This window comes from Lipophrys pholis (assembly GCF_963383615.2).
Source record: "Lipophrys pholis genome assembly, chromosome: 6".
NCBI classification, from domain to species: Eukaryota; Metazoa; Chordata; class Actinopteri; order Blenniiformes; family Blenniidae; genus Lipophrys; species Lipophrys pholis.
In genome coordinates, this window is record NC_137629.1 from 26048981 (window position 1) to 26068085 (window position 19105).

Genomic DNA, 19105 nt, shown 5'->3' on the forward strand with positions numbered 1-19105 from the left:
TAAATGGTCCACAGCCTCTGTCCTAAATATTTGATTATTTGAATTCCTATTTAAACTCGTGTTGGCAGAATGATTGCGTTGCATGCATACAACTGCAATGAGCAGCTCAGCCACAGTCGTTATTGTTTGCCTCACATTCAATTCTATGTTATGCAAATAGCCAAACACATCCTCTAAGAAAAAGACCAAGTTTGCTCACCTATGACAAGCATGCAACACATTGCAAAGAGAAAAGCAATTAGATATGAAAATACTTCTGCATAGCTTAAAATAATTTCACTAGTGAAACTGGCACTTTTACATAAATATATCTGGCCCCCACTGAAAACAATGTAGACACCCCTGTATTAGATTAATGTGTGCATGTCAATGTCTTGAATTAAAGGTAATTAAACCATATGAGATGTATGAAACTAGAACACAACACTTAATGAACGTGAATGAAAATCTCTATTAGTTTCGCTGTGTTAAAAGTATGCTGTGTGCGAAGTTTGTAAGTTCTTACTGTGCATGCATTGGCTTTCAGTAGCTATTGAAAAAATGTGTAAAGTAATAACTCATGCGGTTCAGACAAATTAGTTGTCATCATGAAAAAGCAATATGACTCCACCTGTCTCGATAACGGAGGTATCAAATACGTGACATTTCTGGTCTGTCTGTGGCACTTTCTCTCCAGGCTGTGCAGCCTGGTGTGTGACAACTATTATCACATAAATATGTTCCAGATGGTGGGACATATTTCTTTTGTTAAATGTCGACATATTGAATAGCAGAAGATGGAACGATTTCCCAAAGTGAACTGCTGAACTTTACCCTGCTATCAGAAAGAGCATAAATAGATATACAGTTACAGACTTTTGGGCTGATAGCAAAACCTTAAAAATGGACTTGTAGTGTGTGTGTGTTTGTGTGTGCATACATGCAAGAGTGCAAAACAAGTGAATTGTATCCACAAGAGCTGTGTGTAGCCAGAGGGCGTGTCTCCCACCATCAGCTCTCTGCTCTTCGTGCAAGCAGCAGAGGTCAAAACCTCTGACCCTGCCCTGAGCACACTACCCCCCCGCCCCCCCGTGTGTTGGCTTTTTGTGTGGGTGTGTGCGTTCTCCTAAATTCAGCTGCTGGGCAGCTGATGGAGTGGAGGAGGAGGATGGGTCGGAGCAGGTCAGCAGTCGCTTGGTGTGATGTCGGTCTGCTTTTCGTGTGGTAAGGAAGAATGGTTGGCACACAAAGAGGAAAAGGCGAGATGAGGAAGAGTGAAGCCGAGTTCCCAGAGGTGAAGGGTATAGAAAAGTATAGTGAGATGGAGGAGAAATGTATTAGACCTTGAACAGTATGTTTAAAGCACAGCATGAAGGGCAAGTAGTAAAAGTCCACCCTGCATTACTACAGCTGGTTGCTTACTGGCCATGTGTATATGTGAGATACAGATTGAAATCACACGCACTCACAAGTCTACACAAAAGCATAGTATGTTCACACAGCAGCTCATTGAAATCCCAATTAAATCATAAACAATATTTCATTCATAACTACTAAGTATCAGAATATTTATGCCGTGCTGAAAGAAATCAGCAGCACCCAACCACCCACTACCCCTCACTGCCCCGTTCCATCCCGCCACTCTCATCCACACAAGCCGACAGGTGTGGGAATGTGAAAAGGCCAGTGTCTTTATACACAGAACTGAGAAAAGGTTATTAGACATCATCCAGAACAGCCGGCTGTCTTAGCCAATAAAAAGAAGACGCATGGGTGCATGGGCCAAAGGGAGTGGGAGTGGAGCCGAGGGGGTGGAGTGTGGGGGGGGGGGGGGGGGGGGGGGGGGGGGCAATCTAAGGAGTGACAGGTGGACGTTAGGAGTTGCCATACAGGTGAATGCAGATGGGACAGCTGCCAAGGCTGACATTTAAGTCAACAGCTTATGTGTGCATGCACACTCCTGTTTATGTATATGACCTGAGTGAGAGTCTTTGTGTGTGTGATGTGCAGGGAGGCTGAATCTGAAGGTCAGATAGAATTATATACACACCCACACATACCGCCTGTGACTTCCTGTGTCCTGGTTACAATTTGAATATGGAAGAGACAGCGCAGAAGGCATCGTGACACCAGGACAAGGTGATAGGAGTGGACAGGTGTGCGTGTGTGAGCGTACACTCGTGTGTCAGCGCTTTGTGCCAGGACAGCAGGTGGCTAGTCAAAGAACACAAGTGACCTTCTCCGTATCCCTCCCTCTACCCACATCCCTTTGTCTGTCCCCTCCTCTGTCCCAACTCATCTTTAGTACTGAGCAGTGTGGCATGTCTCCGTACAAGTCATGAGCACATGGGAAGATGAACACACATACCGAGATACGTGTGTGTGTGTGTGTATGTGTGTGTGTGTGTGTGTGTGTGTGTGTGTGTGTGTGTGTGTGTGTGTGTGTGTGTGTGTGTGTGTGTGTGTGTGTGTGTGTGTGTGGTTTATTTATGACCTCATGTGGGATACTGTTGTGACACATTTTTGAATAATGTAAATCTGTGGTTACCTCTTTGAAGGAGAAAAACATGCGAAAGCCTGGAGAAGACATGTGAAAAGGACTAAATGAGTGTAGGCGTGACATTCTTACCTTTAGTGCCTGATGGAAGTAGGGCAGGAGGATTTAAATAAGCGTTCGAGAAGACAGGAAAAGAAAAAAAAGACACTTCATTACTGAGAAAGAGAACATGATAACAATGAGCATACTAACAACAAAGTCACAAACTCACTCTTAGTCAGCGAGGAGAAGGTTAAGGTGAGTTTGGCGAAGAGTTCATTGTTTTCAAATCGGTCTTCTTTTGCCTTGATCCAGAAGCTGCTTTCAGAAAGGTCCTCGGGTCCAATCTATAGCAGAGAGACATACAGACAAAGTACATAACACAGGAGGACCAAGAGGAGCAGAGACGTGAACAGTATTTGTTAAATGAGTTAAATGAGCGTGGCAAAAATAGTCACCCATGCACCTGGGCAAACAATGAGATTAGTAGATGAAGTCGTTGAAATAACAAAAGAAAGGGGCACGGGTTTGATAGTGGAGGAAGCGGGGAAAATGACGAAGGAAGGAACGGAACGGAAAGCGAGAGTACAAAAAAAGTAGTCATTTTCTGTAATTGCCACATGCTGTCTTTACCACAAAGCATCTCGAGTTTCACACACAGAATATGCGAAGAAAATAAGAAGGATTTACTCTTTACTCCGTTAACGTTTCTCTAGAGCTCCCTCACAAGTCACAATTAACACCGAATGTTTTTCCTTTACCCTCTATATTTTCTTATCAAGGGAGAAAAGAAAAAGTGAAGGGGAAACAGAGAGCGAGTGAAAAGGGGGGTTGTAAGTTTGCAGATATCAGGCCTTTCATTATGGACAAAGCCTCAGGGATGGGTGTAGGACAGTAAAGGCAGAGAGTAGGGAAAGGAAATGTGATATGGGAATGAGCTGAAGGAGCAAAAAGAAAGCAAGAGAGCATGTAAAAAGGAGGATGAGACCAAGCCAGGAAAAAAAAAAAAAAAGTTAATTTAAATTACAAAAGAATACCGTCCTTTCTAGCAGCAATTTAATTATCTTTCAGTGGTGCAGTTAAAAGAAGAAGGCTTATTAAAAAGCAATTTCTGTGACATCCTTGTCAAACACTCTCACCAGACCAACAGGGGGGGTGGGGGGGTGGGGTGGGGGGTGGGGGGTGGGAGAGCGAGCGAGAAGCTTAATGCTGATGAAGTCTGCTGAAGCCATTAAACAGTAGCTTTAGGCTAAAGAAAGACAGAGGGTCGTTTTGATGTTTTAACCATCACAGATGAGAGGGAGGAGAAGAACATGAAGCACATAGTCATGAGACACACGTATGTATGCGAGTCACTTTAGGTCAGAACCTCGCTGTCGACGCTTCCTCTCACTGTTGCACGGACAAAAAAGCACACCGAGAGCGATTTCAAACTGTTTGGTGAAACACAGAGTGGCAGAATGACACGTAAGCTGAATAATTTATCGGATCTGCGCGTTATTACACAAGCTGCCAGCTTGAACATGTGTAACTGATGTGCACTCAATTAGTCGACAGCCTCCCGACTTCCAAACAGGTATGATTTCTTTGGCATCAAGACTTCTCACGAGCAAGCACAACTTAAATGAACGTCTCCGGCAGGAACTTTACACATAGCAAATTAAACATATGGTCCAGATGCATTGTGGGTCCAAGTTAGAGGTCAGATAATTTTGGGGGATCAGTAGGGAAGAAAAATACTAACACTGGTTAAACTGTGTAGAAAACACTTCAAATTTAATTTAATTTTTTTTTTTTTTTAGAAAAACAGAAGTTATTGTAAAAGGCTGATTATGACCATACCAGTCCAATATAAGATGTTTTTTGGGGGGGAAATACCTAAAAAAAAGCAGAGTTGTCTAATATCCACAATCTAATATTCAGCTCTCAGTCGTCTGCTAATTTCAGAATATCAGAAACAAGAGGAACATTCTTGACATCAGATGCCTGACGGAGCCAGTTAAAGCTCAGGTGCATGCGATGAACAGTGGTTTGATAATAGCGGGAGGAATATGGAAACCAGCTGCAGGTTCGGCATGTTGCTAACAAGCTGTTCAAAGGTCTCAAATACTTTGGTTGGCAGCGTAGAAGTCGCCCTACGGGAGGGGCAGGCGGAGCCGCAGCATGAGAGCAACAATAGCTCGAGTCTAACCAGTAGACAGAATATCTGTGCAAGACAAACTCAAGACTGTGTATATTGTTTTTCTAGCGACTAGGAAACATCTAAGGAATGTCAAAGGCACGGTCAAGCCTTTAAAATCAGTCAAAGGGGGTGTTTTCTTATAATCAGGGTCCCACGTACCAACAAATATGGTAATATATCTTGGTTAATAGCCGAGTCAAGGACTTCTGTGCTCTAAGTGGTCAAGAGCATGTTCAACATGTACCTTGCTGTGTCTGGAAATTGGATGAACCTTGCTATTAATTTGTGACTTGCATACACTAGAGGATTAATCTGTGATTTGCATACACTATTTTGTGAATGGTTAGAGAATATCCCAGTTTCCAAGGTTTTTCTTTAATTTCAATTTAAATTGTGCAAGAGTAATGAATAACCTGAAATATAACACATTTCTTTAAGTAACCCAAAAATGGAAAAATGGTGTTCTTTTCAGAGGTTTTTCGTTTTGGGGGGGGGGGGGGTGTTTGGTGGAAACAAGCAATGGCTTAACAATGTCCAGCTTCTGTCTGGGAGATAATTAAAGAAAGAACACAGGATGGTGCATTGGCCAGGACAAATGATGAGGTGTACATGAGTTATTGGACTATCCATCACTGCTTTGTGCAGTGGGATTTTATTTCAGGGTACCACCACCCACAGTGCGGTGGAATTTGTGAAACCACAGACCAATCTCAGTGTGTTCTACCACCATCTGATTAAACATCGACAATGTAAATGAAGCCCAACAAGGAAATTAAACGATCACGATTTCTCAATATCTTTGCATCCTAATTATGCAGTCATTCTCTGAATATTCAAGTTTAAACAACTCAGAAATGTTGGTCTCAGACTGACCTTACTCCAGTTGGCTCGCTTCAGCTGGACTTCAGGCTTGTACTCTTTTTTAGGCTTCAGCCCGAACGGCAGAGCAGGCGGAGCGGGAGGACCCCAGCCCCCCATGCCAAATGGTGGAGGTGGGGGCATGCCTGGGCCTGGTGGTGGCGGCGGTATGCCAGGAAACCCAGGTAGTGGCGGTGGTGGAGGAGGTCCCATCCCTGGTAAAGGTGGAGGTGGTGGCGGCCCAGCCATGCCAGGGAGTGGCGGGGGTGGTGGAGGTCCCCCCATGCCAGGTAAAGGAGGTGGAGGAGGTATGCCTGTCTGACCTGGTAAAGGAGGTGGAGGAGGTATACCTGTCTGACCCGGTAAAGGAGGTGGTGGAGGAATGGCTGCTTGCCCTGGCAGAGGTGGGGGTGGAGGTGGGGGTGGGTGAGGCATAGCGGTGCCAGGGAGGGCTGGCGCGGGTGGTGGAGCGGGCAAACCGGGTGTTGGCACAGGAACAGTAACCGTCACCACCTTGGTTTTGGCCTCTTCCAGATCCTTTGACAACGTGTCAATCTGCAGGAGGAGAAAGCATCAGTATGTAAATGAATCCCGAATTCTGTCCTGGCTGCATGTACTCTATTTTTTTTATCATTATCATTAATTTTGCATGGAACTGGCATTTCCAATTCCAATAAATATCCATGCCAACAAAAGAAAAAAAAAGAACAAAAGAGGGGGATGAGTGATTAGCCAGAGCTTGGGCAGGACTGAGCTTTGGAAGAGAAGGAGGAAAAAATGAGAAGGTGCGGAGAGAGCCAAAGCAAGATGGAATTAGGTCCACAGAGAATTCAAAGAGAATTTTTGAATAGAAGGAAAACTTAAAAATTCAAAGTGAGCGGAAAATCTAATTGTTTCAACAACTGAATAATGATTTCAGTATTTGAATCAAGAGGGAAGACACTCTTAAGGAAACTAAGATAGCAGATGAGGGTTTCCACGTCTTGAGAAGTTTCTCCCCTGTGCATCAAGTGTAAACAGTGTGCATGGGCAAGTGTTAGCGACTGTTTGCAGTGTTTCAAATTGTGTCATTTTCTCGGACTTTGAAAAGAAGACTTTAGCAGACACAAAGCGCCTCTGAGGCAGGCTTTCTTAGCGAGGCAGCAGATGATAAAATGGGCACAGCATCACAAGAAGGAACAGCGAGAGATCTCTACATGTGAAGAAATCTTCGATGGGCAGTGCCTCAAACAAAGAGAAAGTGAGCCATCTTCGTATGAGAAGCTTGTTTGATGCCTGGCTCACGATGCTGTTGATGCTTTGGACAACTGTGTGCATGGGCGCGTGCGTGTGTGTGTGTCTGTTTGGGTTTGTGCGCGGTGAGAAAATGACTTTGCTGGCATCAGCCACATTGGATGAGGCTCATTTTGGAAGTTGTATAGTTGTTTAACACACACACACACACACACACCTTCATGTGTGTATGTGCACACATGGGCAGAGGCAGATTGTTCTGGGTCACTTGGTGTGTTTGTGAGTTTTGGGTGTCACTGCAAGGCAGAATCCAGCTGGTGTGGCAGCAGGACCCTGACAGCTAAACAATCCTCATCTTTGCCTCACCACAGTGCGAGTGTACACGAACACACACACACAAGCATGTATGTTGGCCTTAAAAATTGTTTGTCCCATTTCCATCATTTTCTATTCTTTTTTTTTTTCTCTTCAGTCACTCTTTACAGTCCCATTTCCCCACTTCACATGTTTATGTATTGAGAGTCTTAATCTGCAAAGGATTTGGCTTCTTCTCACAATATCCTTTTAGGTATTTTTTCCTCTCTTTTCACGCCATGCTCTCGGTTGGCTAAATCATTAAATATGAGGGGGTTGGGGGGCTTTGTGTTTGTGTGGGTGTGCCTAAATGTTGGACAACTTTTTGCTACTTAGATTAGCAATATTGTATTTCTTGAAGCCTCAACCCTTTTCTGTATTTTTTGCAGCCTGGATAGGAGACAGTGCTTTGTGTGTATGCAATTCGAAGTACACTAAAAGGCTCAGTTTATTAATCTAATCTTTATTATTCCAGACTGGACATTTTGTGACTACTGTGTACTTACTTTCTACACCAACACCCAACATAAATTGAGCAGGTTTTGCAAGCTTCTTATGTATAACAGACTAACTACGTGCATTTTTGTACGTGAGACGTTTCCACTCAAGTCCATAAATCAACTATTGAGTTCTTGATAATTCATGAGCTACAAACAGGGGAAGGCTGGGAACGTGTATGTGGTTGTGCACATACCTGCTTTTGCAAAGTGTCAAGCTGTTGTTGTAGTCCCTGGTTCTCCTTTTCCCTCTCTTGCTTAGAGGAGGCCAGCTGTTCCTTCTCTTGGCTCAAGTCCAGCAGTTTCTGTTCATAGTCCCCCTCCAGTTTCTTCATCTCCACCTGCAACTCGTGGCGCGCCGTCAACTCGGAGACCAGCTAATGCACAAGATCATAGTTAGAAAAAGTCTTAGTCGTTAAAACACAAACGATCATGGATATAGTCTAGGGATCATACACTAGCATTTCAGTATCCCTCTTCAATCTTTACTGGATAATTCACACTGAAAATTGGTGTCAGTTCTTGAGTTAGAATGCCTTAGTGCACTTGTATGAGATCTTTTTATTAATTTCATATCGAAGTCTCCACTTTCATAAAAATAAGAAACAGACCCGTTTTACATTAAGTTTTAATCTCGTACATTTTGAAAAATTCTCCGAAGACACTTGACAAACAGATTGGGAGTATTTAAATAGATGAATACATGAATACACAAATGTACACAGCTGTTTAATTAACAGAAAACAGATTCGTTACTCCTGCCGACAGTGTCTTGACAGGCCTATTCCTAATTCCTGCCAAAGAGACGGCCTGCAATTACCCCATCATGCACAACCAGCATTGCGGTGTGCGTGGTCAATGAAAATGAGTCCCAGAGAGTTTGCGCAATGAATGTCTGTGTAGATGTGGGTGCATTCAATAGATATGATCCCGCACGAGACAGAGCGTCTCCAAGTGTGCATGACTGAAGGCTAGTTTCAGCTCCCTCTTTGCAATTATCCTGTCACTGGGACAGAAACATCGGGGTAGCAGCACACCACAATCAAGGCATTTACCCCCAAGTGAGAGTGTGTGAAAGTGTCTGTTTCCTGCTCGCCTATAAGAGTATTTGTCTGTCGGGTAGCTGTCAAACGTGCTTATCCTCATTTCTTTTAGTCACCCTCTATTCCCCCCTCATTGTCATTTGTCATCTCATGACAGACAATGGTCGCCCAGAATTTCATTACAATCCAAATGTGCCTGGTTGTCTGTGTGATGAGAAATGTTAGCTTCTGTGTTTTTGACTGTAATAGCTTGTAAGCTGCAATGTTAATATGATGGCATATGAAGCATTCGGCTGAGCGTGTGCATTGATGGCTTTGAGTGTGAATGTGTGTGTGTAATCCACCTTCTTCTCCAGCTCAATGGCTTTGGCCTCACTGGTTTCCACCTTGGTCTGATCCACCATGTTGTCTGCGGCCAAAAAGAAGGGAAAGAGGAAAAGAGATGGCGGATGAGATAAGGACTTCGGCACACCTGCACACGTCTGGCCGTGAAGTCGTCGTACCCTCCAGTCTGGCACATGCTGTGTCCTCACATAAATTCACAAACAGACACCGACACACAGGGCAAGTGTCCCATCTGTCTCCCTATTTTTCTCTTATCGCACTACTCAAAGTCAAGATCTATGAGGTGACTCTGGAGGCACCTCATTACAATAAGGCGATACGTGTTGCACAGCGCTCCATTAACTTTTAAACAACACATGCAGCGTTTTTCTGGCAGGCAACAGCAAAAATAAAACAAACACTATAGGAATAATATATGAGCAGAGAAATCCTCTCTGTAGAGGACACATTGAGGAAGACACAGACTGACCATCGGGGTACTTTTGCAGAATAATTGCAGGGTCTACAGGTGGTTCAGTGCTGAAGGGCTTACCAAGCCTGTGCAGTAAAAGAGCTAATTAACATGAAGATGAATGCCACAATGTCACTGGATCAAAGACTGCTAATCAGGATGCCCAGGAGGGGGTGGGGGGGGGGGGGGGGGGGGGGGGGGGGGAATCAAGCAGATGCAGAGCAGAGATAGAAGGTTGAGAAAAGCTAAAATAGAAAATGACGAAATTATATGAACTACAAGAAAAGTGAACTGTACAAATTGTAAAGAGATGAAGACGGTCAATGAAAATGTGGATGGGAGAAGAACGGAAAACACTAAGTTAGAGCTTTGCAAGAGCCCGCATATCGACATGTAGATAAAAAAAAAAAGGCAGGGAAAAATACAAAACTTAACAATTTAGCACATGAGAGAACTTCACAATAACATCCCAACCCACATCCAATTTCAGAGTGTGCATTTGGGTTTGAGTTTACATGGTTATTGGATGTGTAATGGATTGGTAGGAGGGTGTAATTCTGTCATGGTGGCTATGCAAAATGGGACAAACTTGGAATAGCGCGCACTAAGGGAGACAGAATGTAGAGGGGGGGAAAAAAAAAAAACTGTGCTGAAATTCAGAGTTCAAAGAAAAACACTAAATAATGCATGCAGGGCAGAATTGGGCTGCTTTCCACCAATAATAACTCTGGCAGCCTTAAAGGAGGCCAGCCAGCCAGTAGGGGCGCGTGTTTGTATGTGTGTGTGCGCGCGCGCGTGTCAGGACGCATTTAGAAGCAGTGCAATTAGAGCCTCCTGCGGTGAGCAACAGAGACCTGCCATGAGCAGCACTGAACTCCAAAGACATGGCCCGCACCTCCAGCCTGCCGCATTTTAGCCTCCTATAGCCAGTGATCATTTAGTGCTGCCACTCAAAACCACAAATCCATCAGTGCGGTTCACAGAGCTATTTCATCAAAATGATTATAGTTCCAAGAAAATGCCACATTTCATCTTTCTAGTCAAACAAGGGTGACAGAAAATTGATCATAAGGAATAGTGGCCGTCATAATCTGACATAAAACGTGTCACAGAAAGCTTTCTGTGTCAGATTATGGTTACCACTAAGGTCCAACCATTCTTACAACTTCACGAAACAGACAACCCCACGTTCATAAACACGTCAAATCTTGATTGACTGGCAAGGAGACACAGTAACAGGTTCAAAGATCTCCCTCTATCTCTCTTTCATGATTTGTTAGACTGTTTGAGGCCATTTTCATGGTTAAAAAAAGTGTTACACTGTAAAATTGCCCCTGAAGTACCTATCTGTGAATGTACACCAATAACCCCGAAATTGAATGATTTCTCGTTTCACCACATTTTTGAGCGCAGCCATTTGGATCAGGTGCATATACTTCTGTTTTTTCAATAAGGTTAGATTGTGACCGAGCATAAATCGGACCTCAAAAAAGTCTGTGTCACGTCTGTAGCTGGTAAGGACTCCGAGTCACAGGAGGAGAGCGGCAGGAACATGAACCTGAGTGCCAGTGACCTATTTTCAATCAATTCCATGCTGGTCCCTGGAATTTGCCACCAAACTAAAATTAGACTTGGAGAAAGCTGCCTTTCAAAACATGTTGAATGCATCCCAAAATTCATTTCATGCAACTGACCTAAAGGAGTTAAAACCTGTGGCAAATCTCAACCCGCACAAACGCACACTCCCTCTGGCTCCATCTGGTGGTGATTGTATATATGTAGTCGACGGCGTTCCACAATCAGTCTTAAGGACCAAATTAACATGATATCACATATTAAAAATACACGCTGACAGCAGAATAAAACCAGTTTCAATGCCAAAAAATAACACTGCTTCCAACCAGTGTCGTGTGTCCTTATTGTCTCAGTGTGGTCACGTTTGGTGTTCATGTATTGGTGACGGTCAAGATGGCATCATGTATAGGAAATGGTCGAGAGACATAATACTTGGTATGTTGGGGGGTCTAAGACTCACCTATCAGGCCTTCGATGTTGAGGCTGAGGTTGCGGCACTTAAAGTCAGGGTCTGCACCATTTTTGTGAAGCACGATCTGCGCGATACACTCGTCAATCAACTTGTAGTATTGGGGCCTGCGGGAGAGAGAGGAAGGCATGGATTTGGAGACAGATGGATTAGGAGATAAAGAGAAAAATGAGGAAGATAAGATGTAAAGGAGAGTGACAGTGAAGAATTTGTATTTGACACTAAAAAACAAAACAGAGAAAGCACATCATTCTTCAAAAAACAAATTCACACGATGACATAGAAAAGCATGGGGGGGATTAAAGCCAAAGTGTGGCGGTAAAAAAATAAAACCAGTGTTAAATCACATTTGACATTGTGGCTCAGACTGACAGAGAACAACTCGATTCATATGTTCAGACAAATGAGTGAACGCACATGCCTTGTGACTTTCTCTCTCTGCGGCTGAGATTAGCCGTCTGTGCAAGCACGACAGTTTGAGTCTCTTGTCACCAAGATTGATTGCATGCCACTCGTTTTGGTGAAAGTGTCCTGCTTTATGTCCAGCGCTCCGTGTCTGATCAAGCCAACTACTCACAGACACTCAATTTTAGAGATGTCTTATTCCCTGACCCCATTAGATCCTGCCACAGTCAAAAACTCAATACTTTATTTATTTGGTCTCCCTCCTTCCCAGTCCCTCTCTTAGTCACTCTGCCTTTGTCTAACACTTATTCCGCTCCTTCAGTATACTTTAAAGAGTGTGTTTTTTTTTTTCCCTCCCCTCAGAAAACTTAAAATTATCCGTGGAGCGAGAGAGACATCTAGTGTCGCACGGGAAAACTGAGTCAAAGGTAAACAGCAACATATTTGGTTGCACCCTACATCTAGCAAACGCATTAAATGAAGATACCAGACATAAAAACAAAACATATAGATAACATTAAAATCAATTGTAAATATAAGAGACACTTAATAGTTACACGTTGTGTGCCTGACTTCAAGTGTCTGAAATTACCAAGTATTTTGCGCCACTCTACAATGTTCCCTCCCACCCTTGCCTTTCCGGTCTACCTAAGGAGTCCATTAGAGACCACCTCGACTGTGTTCCACTGGTTCACCTGGATGGAAACAGCTGAATAGGAGAGATGGAGGGGGAGCTCAAAAGATTTCTGCTGAGGCCATTTGTTTGTGAAGATGGAAAAGGATGGCTGGCCAAAGTTATTCCCAAAACCACGTTTAAAATCAACCACAATTTCCGGTCTGTCTCAGACCGTCGAGGAAACCCTGACCAACAACACAACCAATTCTCATAGCGGCATCTCTGCATTTTTTAGCAGTTTTCATGGTTCATAATAAAAAATGTATCCCTGCTCCAGGCATTTGGAAAGTCTTGGCTTTCCCCTGAAGTAGTCCATGCTGGTCTCCACAACCCCCTTTTAATTCTCAAGCTAAAACTCCAAGGGCTTTTGGAAGACACGGGGAGAGGCATTAGCATATTCTCTGTGATAAGAGTTGATGGCGCTCATTTCTATTAAAACTGGATTGGAATTCTTTGCATGTATTAATTTCAAATCTTTGGAACGGTGCTCAGGCAAACAAACAGCAAATGCAGGAACGGGCTGAAAAGATGGTGTGGCTGAAGAAGAATAGTCAGGTTTTATTACATATATGACCATGTGACTTATCACATAGGTTGTCTACGGTGTCGATTACAAAAAAAACTAAGCTACATTGTGTGAATTCAACAGTAAAACAAAGTCAAATTGAGCTGTATAACAATTAAAGGACTTGTGTTCTGCTCACGACTAAGTACAGTGCATGATGTTGGAATAGGAGCATGTGTCAAGAGAGCACTAACGTGTGAGGGTGTGCGAGTGCGTTACCTGGCCAGATAATCATTACGAATCAGCAAGAGGTGCTGCATAAGGGACAGGAAGTGGCTTTCACCCTTTGAGTCCTTCACGGTGTTGACCAAGATCTCAAATATTTCCCTCACATCACTGAAGGGAAAACGGTTAAGGCTCTGTGACAACAACCACTCAATTAACCAACATTCCCACTGGAGTTACACAAAGGCAAAGAGCAAATGAGTTGTCCATCTCATTGGATCTGAAGAAAATAATGTGGTTTAACATCAGCACACATTCATCAACGACTGCAATCATTTCTATTAAGCATGTTAGTGTTTTCTAAAGGGATTATAATATTACTGCGTGAATCATACAGCCACACGCTCACTGTGTGGTTAGCCCTGGGAGACATCTTGTGTTTGAAATTGTAAGTGCATGTCACAAGCATCCATTGGAACTGTGACAGAAATGTGGTTAAAACAGCTTTTAAATACATGCATGACAGCAAGAGGAACATGAATCTGAATCGCAGCCATTCCGTTGAAGAGGTTACAAAAAAGAAAAAAGCTGTGGAGAGAAGGGGATACGGGCTCCTAATATGCATTTTTTCAAATGTCAAATGGAGAGAAAAGATGATAATTATGGAGAGACTTTCATGACCTCATTCTAGATCTAACAGTCAACCTCCATTTTATGGGGGACAGTTGAATAACCCTTCACACTAACACATAATCTAATTGACATTCAACCAGCTTCTATCATTTCAACCAGCTTCTATCATTTTAACCAGCTTCTATCATTGATGTGGTGCATCGGTTAGAAAAATGTAGTTTCCTGATGAGGACAGATTACAAAAGTGACAAAAGACCAAAGACCTCTATGTGGGTGGATGAATTGCAGATGAGTAAATATATTACATGCTATTGGGGAAAAAGACACTTGTGGCCCAGTCCAAATTGAAAAGAAAACGTTTCAACTCTTGTCCAGATTGCTGGGAGCCGAAACTGGCATATTTAACAACAGACCAAAAGACAAACATGAAACATATTCCGTGGCACATCTTTTCAAGTTCCACAACAATCCCGCTTTGTGTCGGGCAATGCAAGTAATATGATTGTAGTGGTAATTCTGCCTGATCAGAAATCGCCAGCAGCTCAAAACGTGCTGAAAGGGGTCAAACCTGCAGCAAACATTCCCTCGTTTCAGACATCCCTTATGCAACGTGGCAGGATGTGGCACATCTGAGGCACATGATGCCATACACTGGGTCTGTTCAGAGGCCTTTGGTCCCTGCTGTGCTCTTCATTAAAAACCTTCAATTTGAGCCTCAATCAAAATGCACTGGTGGGCGTTTTGATCGAGGCATTCTTCACATGCCTGGGATCTATTCGTTTGGTGTCCGCCATGATTTAAGATATCATATTTCCATAAAATAGCTTCCACTACCTCGGGATTCTAAATGGTTTGTTTCGACAGGAACAATCATAGCGGGCATCAATGCAGGAAAAAAATGAATTTCCCAGTGGAGAAATTTAGGGAGTTGAATATGAAAACATAAAAACTAATCAGATGTGACAATCACCCTTCAAACTTCTTTTATTCTTTATTCTAAAAATGTGTTTTCCTTTACACTTGAGTTCGTTCACATGTGAGTGTTATTGTGACACAAACTGTCATGTACGTCCTCTGTTCAATAAGTTTACTCATCTGCAACAATAACCCCACAGAAATAAATGCACTTGAGTAATGTGCAGACTTCTGTATCAATAATGAAAAATATCCCCAAACATCAACATTTGACACTTTTCTTTTTTTTTTGCCCATACTTATCTGGCAAAAAGTGCCCTCACCTTTTGATTGCCTGATGCCCTCTAGTGGATTAAACATGCACAAACTACTTGACTGAGCTATCGCCAAAGGTTATGAATGTCAATATATAATGCAGATCAATTCTAAAATGTATTCCATCAACATTTTTGATGAAAATTTTGGTATATTTGAATATTAAGAACCATAAGGAGTGAAAGTTTAAAGTATATCGAGGAAGATTGACCGTCTTATTCCAGATCAGAAAAATATCCCCACCAGCTTTGTTTTTGGGTTCGATTGCTTCCCTCAAGAATAAACAGAGCAGAACGCCAAGCGCGAATATTTTGAAAATGTGAGCTTTTCAAGTAACCAGGGGTATTCCAGAAAGTATATACTGCTGATTCTCTGTATGTGAAAAAGACAAATAATAGACATTGACGGCTCCAACGCGGAAGTAGTAGTTCACATTTGAAGGATATTCCATTTCAATGCGGATGTCATCAAGACGTGCTTTGAGGTCCTCGGAGTCGTCCTCAGCCTGCTCGTCAAACACTGTGAGCTGCACCCTCAGCTCCTCGTTTTCTATAGTCCGCACGTCCTGCAGAGAAAAGGATGGGATACAGACCCGGAGAAGAAAGGGAACAAGACACAAAACACAGAGAAAGAGTGAAAATCAAACATTTTCAGTTGGGATAGTTTAAAGTTGCGAGCATGCGTGTGTTTCGGCTCATCAGAAATCAGGGCCATCACAACACGGAAGCACAAAGAGCGCGGTCGTGGAACGGCGCGTTGCGGTGCAGTCACCCTCGAGAAAAAGATGAGAAGCAAACATTTTCTGTACCTTCAGCTGGTCTCTAAGGCCCAGTCTGAGCAGTTCAGAGCGAATATGGATTCTGAAGTCCAGCTCTTCTCCTCGGCTGATCAAGGCATTGATCAGCTGCATGCAGCCGCCCTGTCAACAACACGTCACATTGTTAGTTTCACAATGTAGACAACCGGGAAGGATGAAAACTGCCATAGAACACTCGACATCCGACAGATGAATTTACTGTGGAAGTCACTCCCTGGAGGTCAGTGTGTCAACAAAACAACCAAAGAGCTAGCATGGCGTCATTTCTTACTAAATAAAAGATTTTACAAAGTGTGTGTAAATGTGTGTCTGAATAAGCACCTTGAGAGCAATGTTGTGATTTTTCATGCCTTCAAGGAGAGGCTGAAACCTCTCGATGTCCCGTTTCTCAGCCTCTTCAGTTATGGCCTCCAAAACACGCTCATGGCTGCAACGAAGATAAGAAAAATAACCTTTTTAACATTAGTTCACAAAGTAAATCAGTCTTTCATAAAATCTGCCACATTTCTTACAAAGAAAAATATTTATAATGCTGTTGGAAATGCTTGATGGTACCAGCTACAGGCTTGGTTCGCAGTCAGAGCTTAACATATGGCGAGTGGTTATTCAAGTCAAATAAAATCAATGTCATTGTATAAGTGACGCTTACAGGTTCTCAGAATGTTCCAGAATGGAGATAGCAGACAGCAGCTTAACAGCATCCACCATCATGTGAGGAACCCTGGGGTTGATGGCTCTGACCAGCAGAGGAATCCCCTCATCTGAATCCAGCATGGATTTAAGGCCATACTGAAAGAAGGAGCAGGAGAAAGAAATGAAGCAGAATGAGGCAAAGAGACCGAGATTCATTTTGTAAGAGAAATCCAGGCTTATTATGAATTTAAATCATAGTGGAAGATGAAAAAAAAAAAAAAAAAAAAAAAAGACATTTTCTGAACACAGCTCTGGAAAATGAGATATAATTGTGTTGACAAAAGCTCACCCTTTGAAAAAAACCTAATTGTTGTCTACCACCAATGTTATTACTAAAGGCTGTTATTAGAGATTAGACAGCGATTACACTCGGGTAGCATTTCCATACTTCAGCACAAAGGCAATTCCACGTATTATTTTGTCGGTGTTTTTAAAGAATTCAAACTGGATGACACACAATAAAGATTTCTCTGAGCCATCAGTTTGACTGTAATTGAAAAGCTGTAAATAACTTTTCATACATTTCATAACAACAGATGCTTTCCACCTTTTCACCTGATAGATGGCGTGTCTGTTGTCTTGGCTTTTTCTTTGTGCCATGTTACTCACACTAATAAGGAGTAATGATGATTGGTTATTCATTATGAAATGACATTAATACTGAAGAGATTTATCATGATTGCAGACAATTATGTCCACTAACACAATGAATTCTCAAAGGTTAATAATGACAGCTGCCATCACACTGAGAGCATCACATTGCCACCCAGTGGCGGTCCTGCTGCACTACAATGAAAAAATATTAATAAAAATTAATGTTTGTTTGTTTTTCCAGTAGCTGTGAATGCAAATGTATCAGAGTGATGTATTATCCTCGTCAAAGAAGAACAAACACCTCACCTTGTTGTTCATGAAGGCTTTCAGACAGCGAATGATCTCGTGTTGACATTTCACCCCCATCATCCTGCGAAGTGAATGAAAGAAGAGCGATGCAGAAAGACATTAGAAAAGCAATGCTTGATCGCAAAATTGAATCTATCGTGGTTCACTTGACTTACGGGTACTCGTCTTTTTCCTCCTGTAGCCTCCGTAGCAGGTTCAGAAGCAGGGCCAGACCCTCATCGCCAAAGTTTTGCACCCAACTGGAAATGACACGAAACGGTTTATAAAACAATCTTCATATTTAAATTCTACTGCACAACCTCTTCCCCTTTGAATTTTCTTGGGTCCCATTGTATTTACTTATTCCAAACAAAATTGATCTCTTAAAGATAATAAAAAAAAAAACATGGTTTGGCAGTGTAATCACTTGTCAGTTAAAACTACAATCATGAAAAACAAACTTTTCTGCCTGTCACCTATTTGAGTATCTGGTATAATGTCCCCGATTCGTACAGTGTGACAGCGTACTAAAAGATTTGCACTAAATCATTTGAATGAAAGGTCGGAACATATTCCCTGTGTGATAGATAGTTGGGTAAGCGGACTCCTATGATCAGGTTGGTCATAGTGGTGGTTCAGTAATCAGGTGGACCGCACTGTAAAAGGTGTGAGAATCACTGATTTAGTGCATTACATTTAAGACGACTATAAGGAAAGTTCAGTAAAGAACAGGTCAGTATAGATTGAGCTCAATTTCGACTTCTCTGTCTGACTTGTGACTTTTAATGAAGACTGTAATGGTTAAAGTGTCAGCTCATTTGGCCGATAGTCCTCAATCAAGTCCAAAAAATAATGTTAAAAAAAAAAAACAAGCTCACAATAAGTCACTCTCTACTGATGCAAATTGATTCAATTATTTAGACACTAACTTGTCCAGTCAATGCCTTTTTTTTTTTTTTACTTGAATATACTGACGCTCAGAACTTAAAATACATAAATGGAAAATTGTGCAAAAATGTATTCATATGTGAGCATTAACCTGACAGGGTTGTTATTCAGTGAGACTCGTAGTGATTCCAGACAGCTGAGCAGTTGTGCGTCTCGGTGGTCCAATCTCAGCTCCTGAATGTACATCAAGGCCGACTTGGAGCCCTCCTTTTGGTCTTGGCCCTAATGAGAAGACAATAACAAAACTCACCACACGACTTTATGCTCTGCATCACAACGGTCCAGGTATAGCTTCTAATTGATGGTATTTCCATTAAAAAAAACATCAGAAAGGGCAACAGTCAAGAATATACGTTAGTATAATGAAAGAATATCGCGGAGGATTTCTCTCCTAATTAGTTCCTTTAACAATTCAATGTATTGTGTGTTTGTTTTATTTGTATTTAATGCAAATCAGCTTTTCTTCTCTGATAACTCTGGTGGATTGGATCATAGACTTCTGATGCTAATGTACTGATTTTGTTCAAAAGTCAAATAACCACTGTGGAGCCTTCGGCAAATGTACTACA

The 19105-nt window shown here is 42.3% G+C and overlaps 1 protein-coding gene across 1 annotated transcript in view; it reads right to left on the reverse strand.

Moving 5' to 3' along the window:
* LOC308111342 (protein diaphanous homolog 1-like) overlaps positions 1–19105 on the reverse strand; it is a gene marked incomplete at its 3' end in the record, with an annotated part of 43198 nt that overhangs the window by 1691 nt on the left and 22402 nt on the right. The window contains exons 5-17 of the mRNA XM_080466204.1: positions 18628–18758; positions 17765–17848; positions 17607–17670; positions 16663–16802; positions 16335–16440; positions 16005–16115; positions 15643–15761; positions 13388–13504; positions 11514–11629; positions 9027–9091; positions 7837–8016; positions 5571–6110; positions 2748–2862 (exon numbers count right to left, since the gene is read on the reverse strand). Of these exons, the coding sequence (XP_080322330.1) occupies positions 2748–2862; positions 5571–6110; positions 7837–8016; positions 9027–9091; positions 11514–11629; positions 13388–13504; positions 15643–15761; positions 16005–16115; positions 16335–16440; positions 16663–16802; positions 17607–17670; positions 17765–17848; positions 18628–18758 (1888 nt within the window). The remainder of the gene's footprint in view (positions 1–2747; positions 2863–5570; positions 6111–7836; positions 8017–9026; positions 9092–11513; positions 11630–13387; positions 13505–15642; positions 15762–16004; positions 16116–16334; positions 16441–16662; positions 16803–17606; positions 17671–17764; positions 17849–18627; positions 18759–19105) is intronic.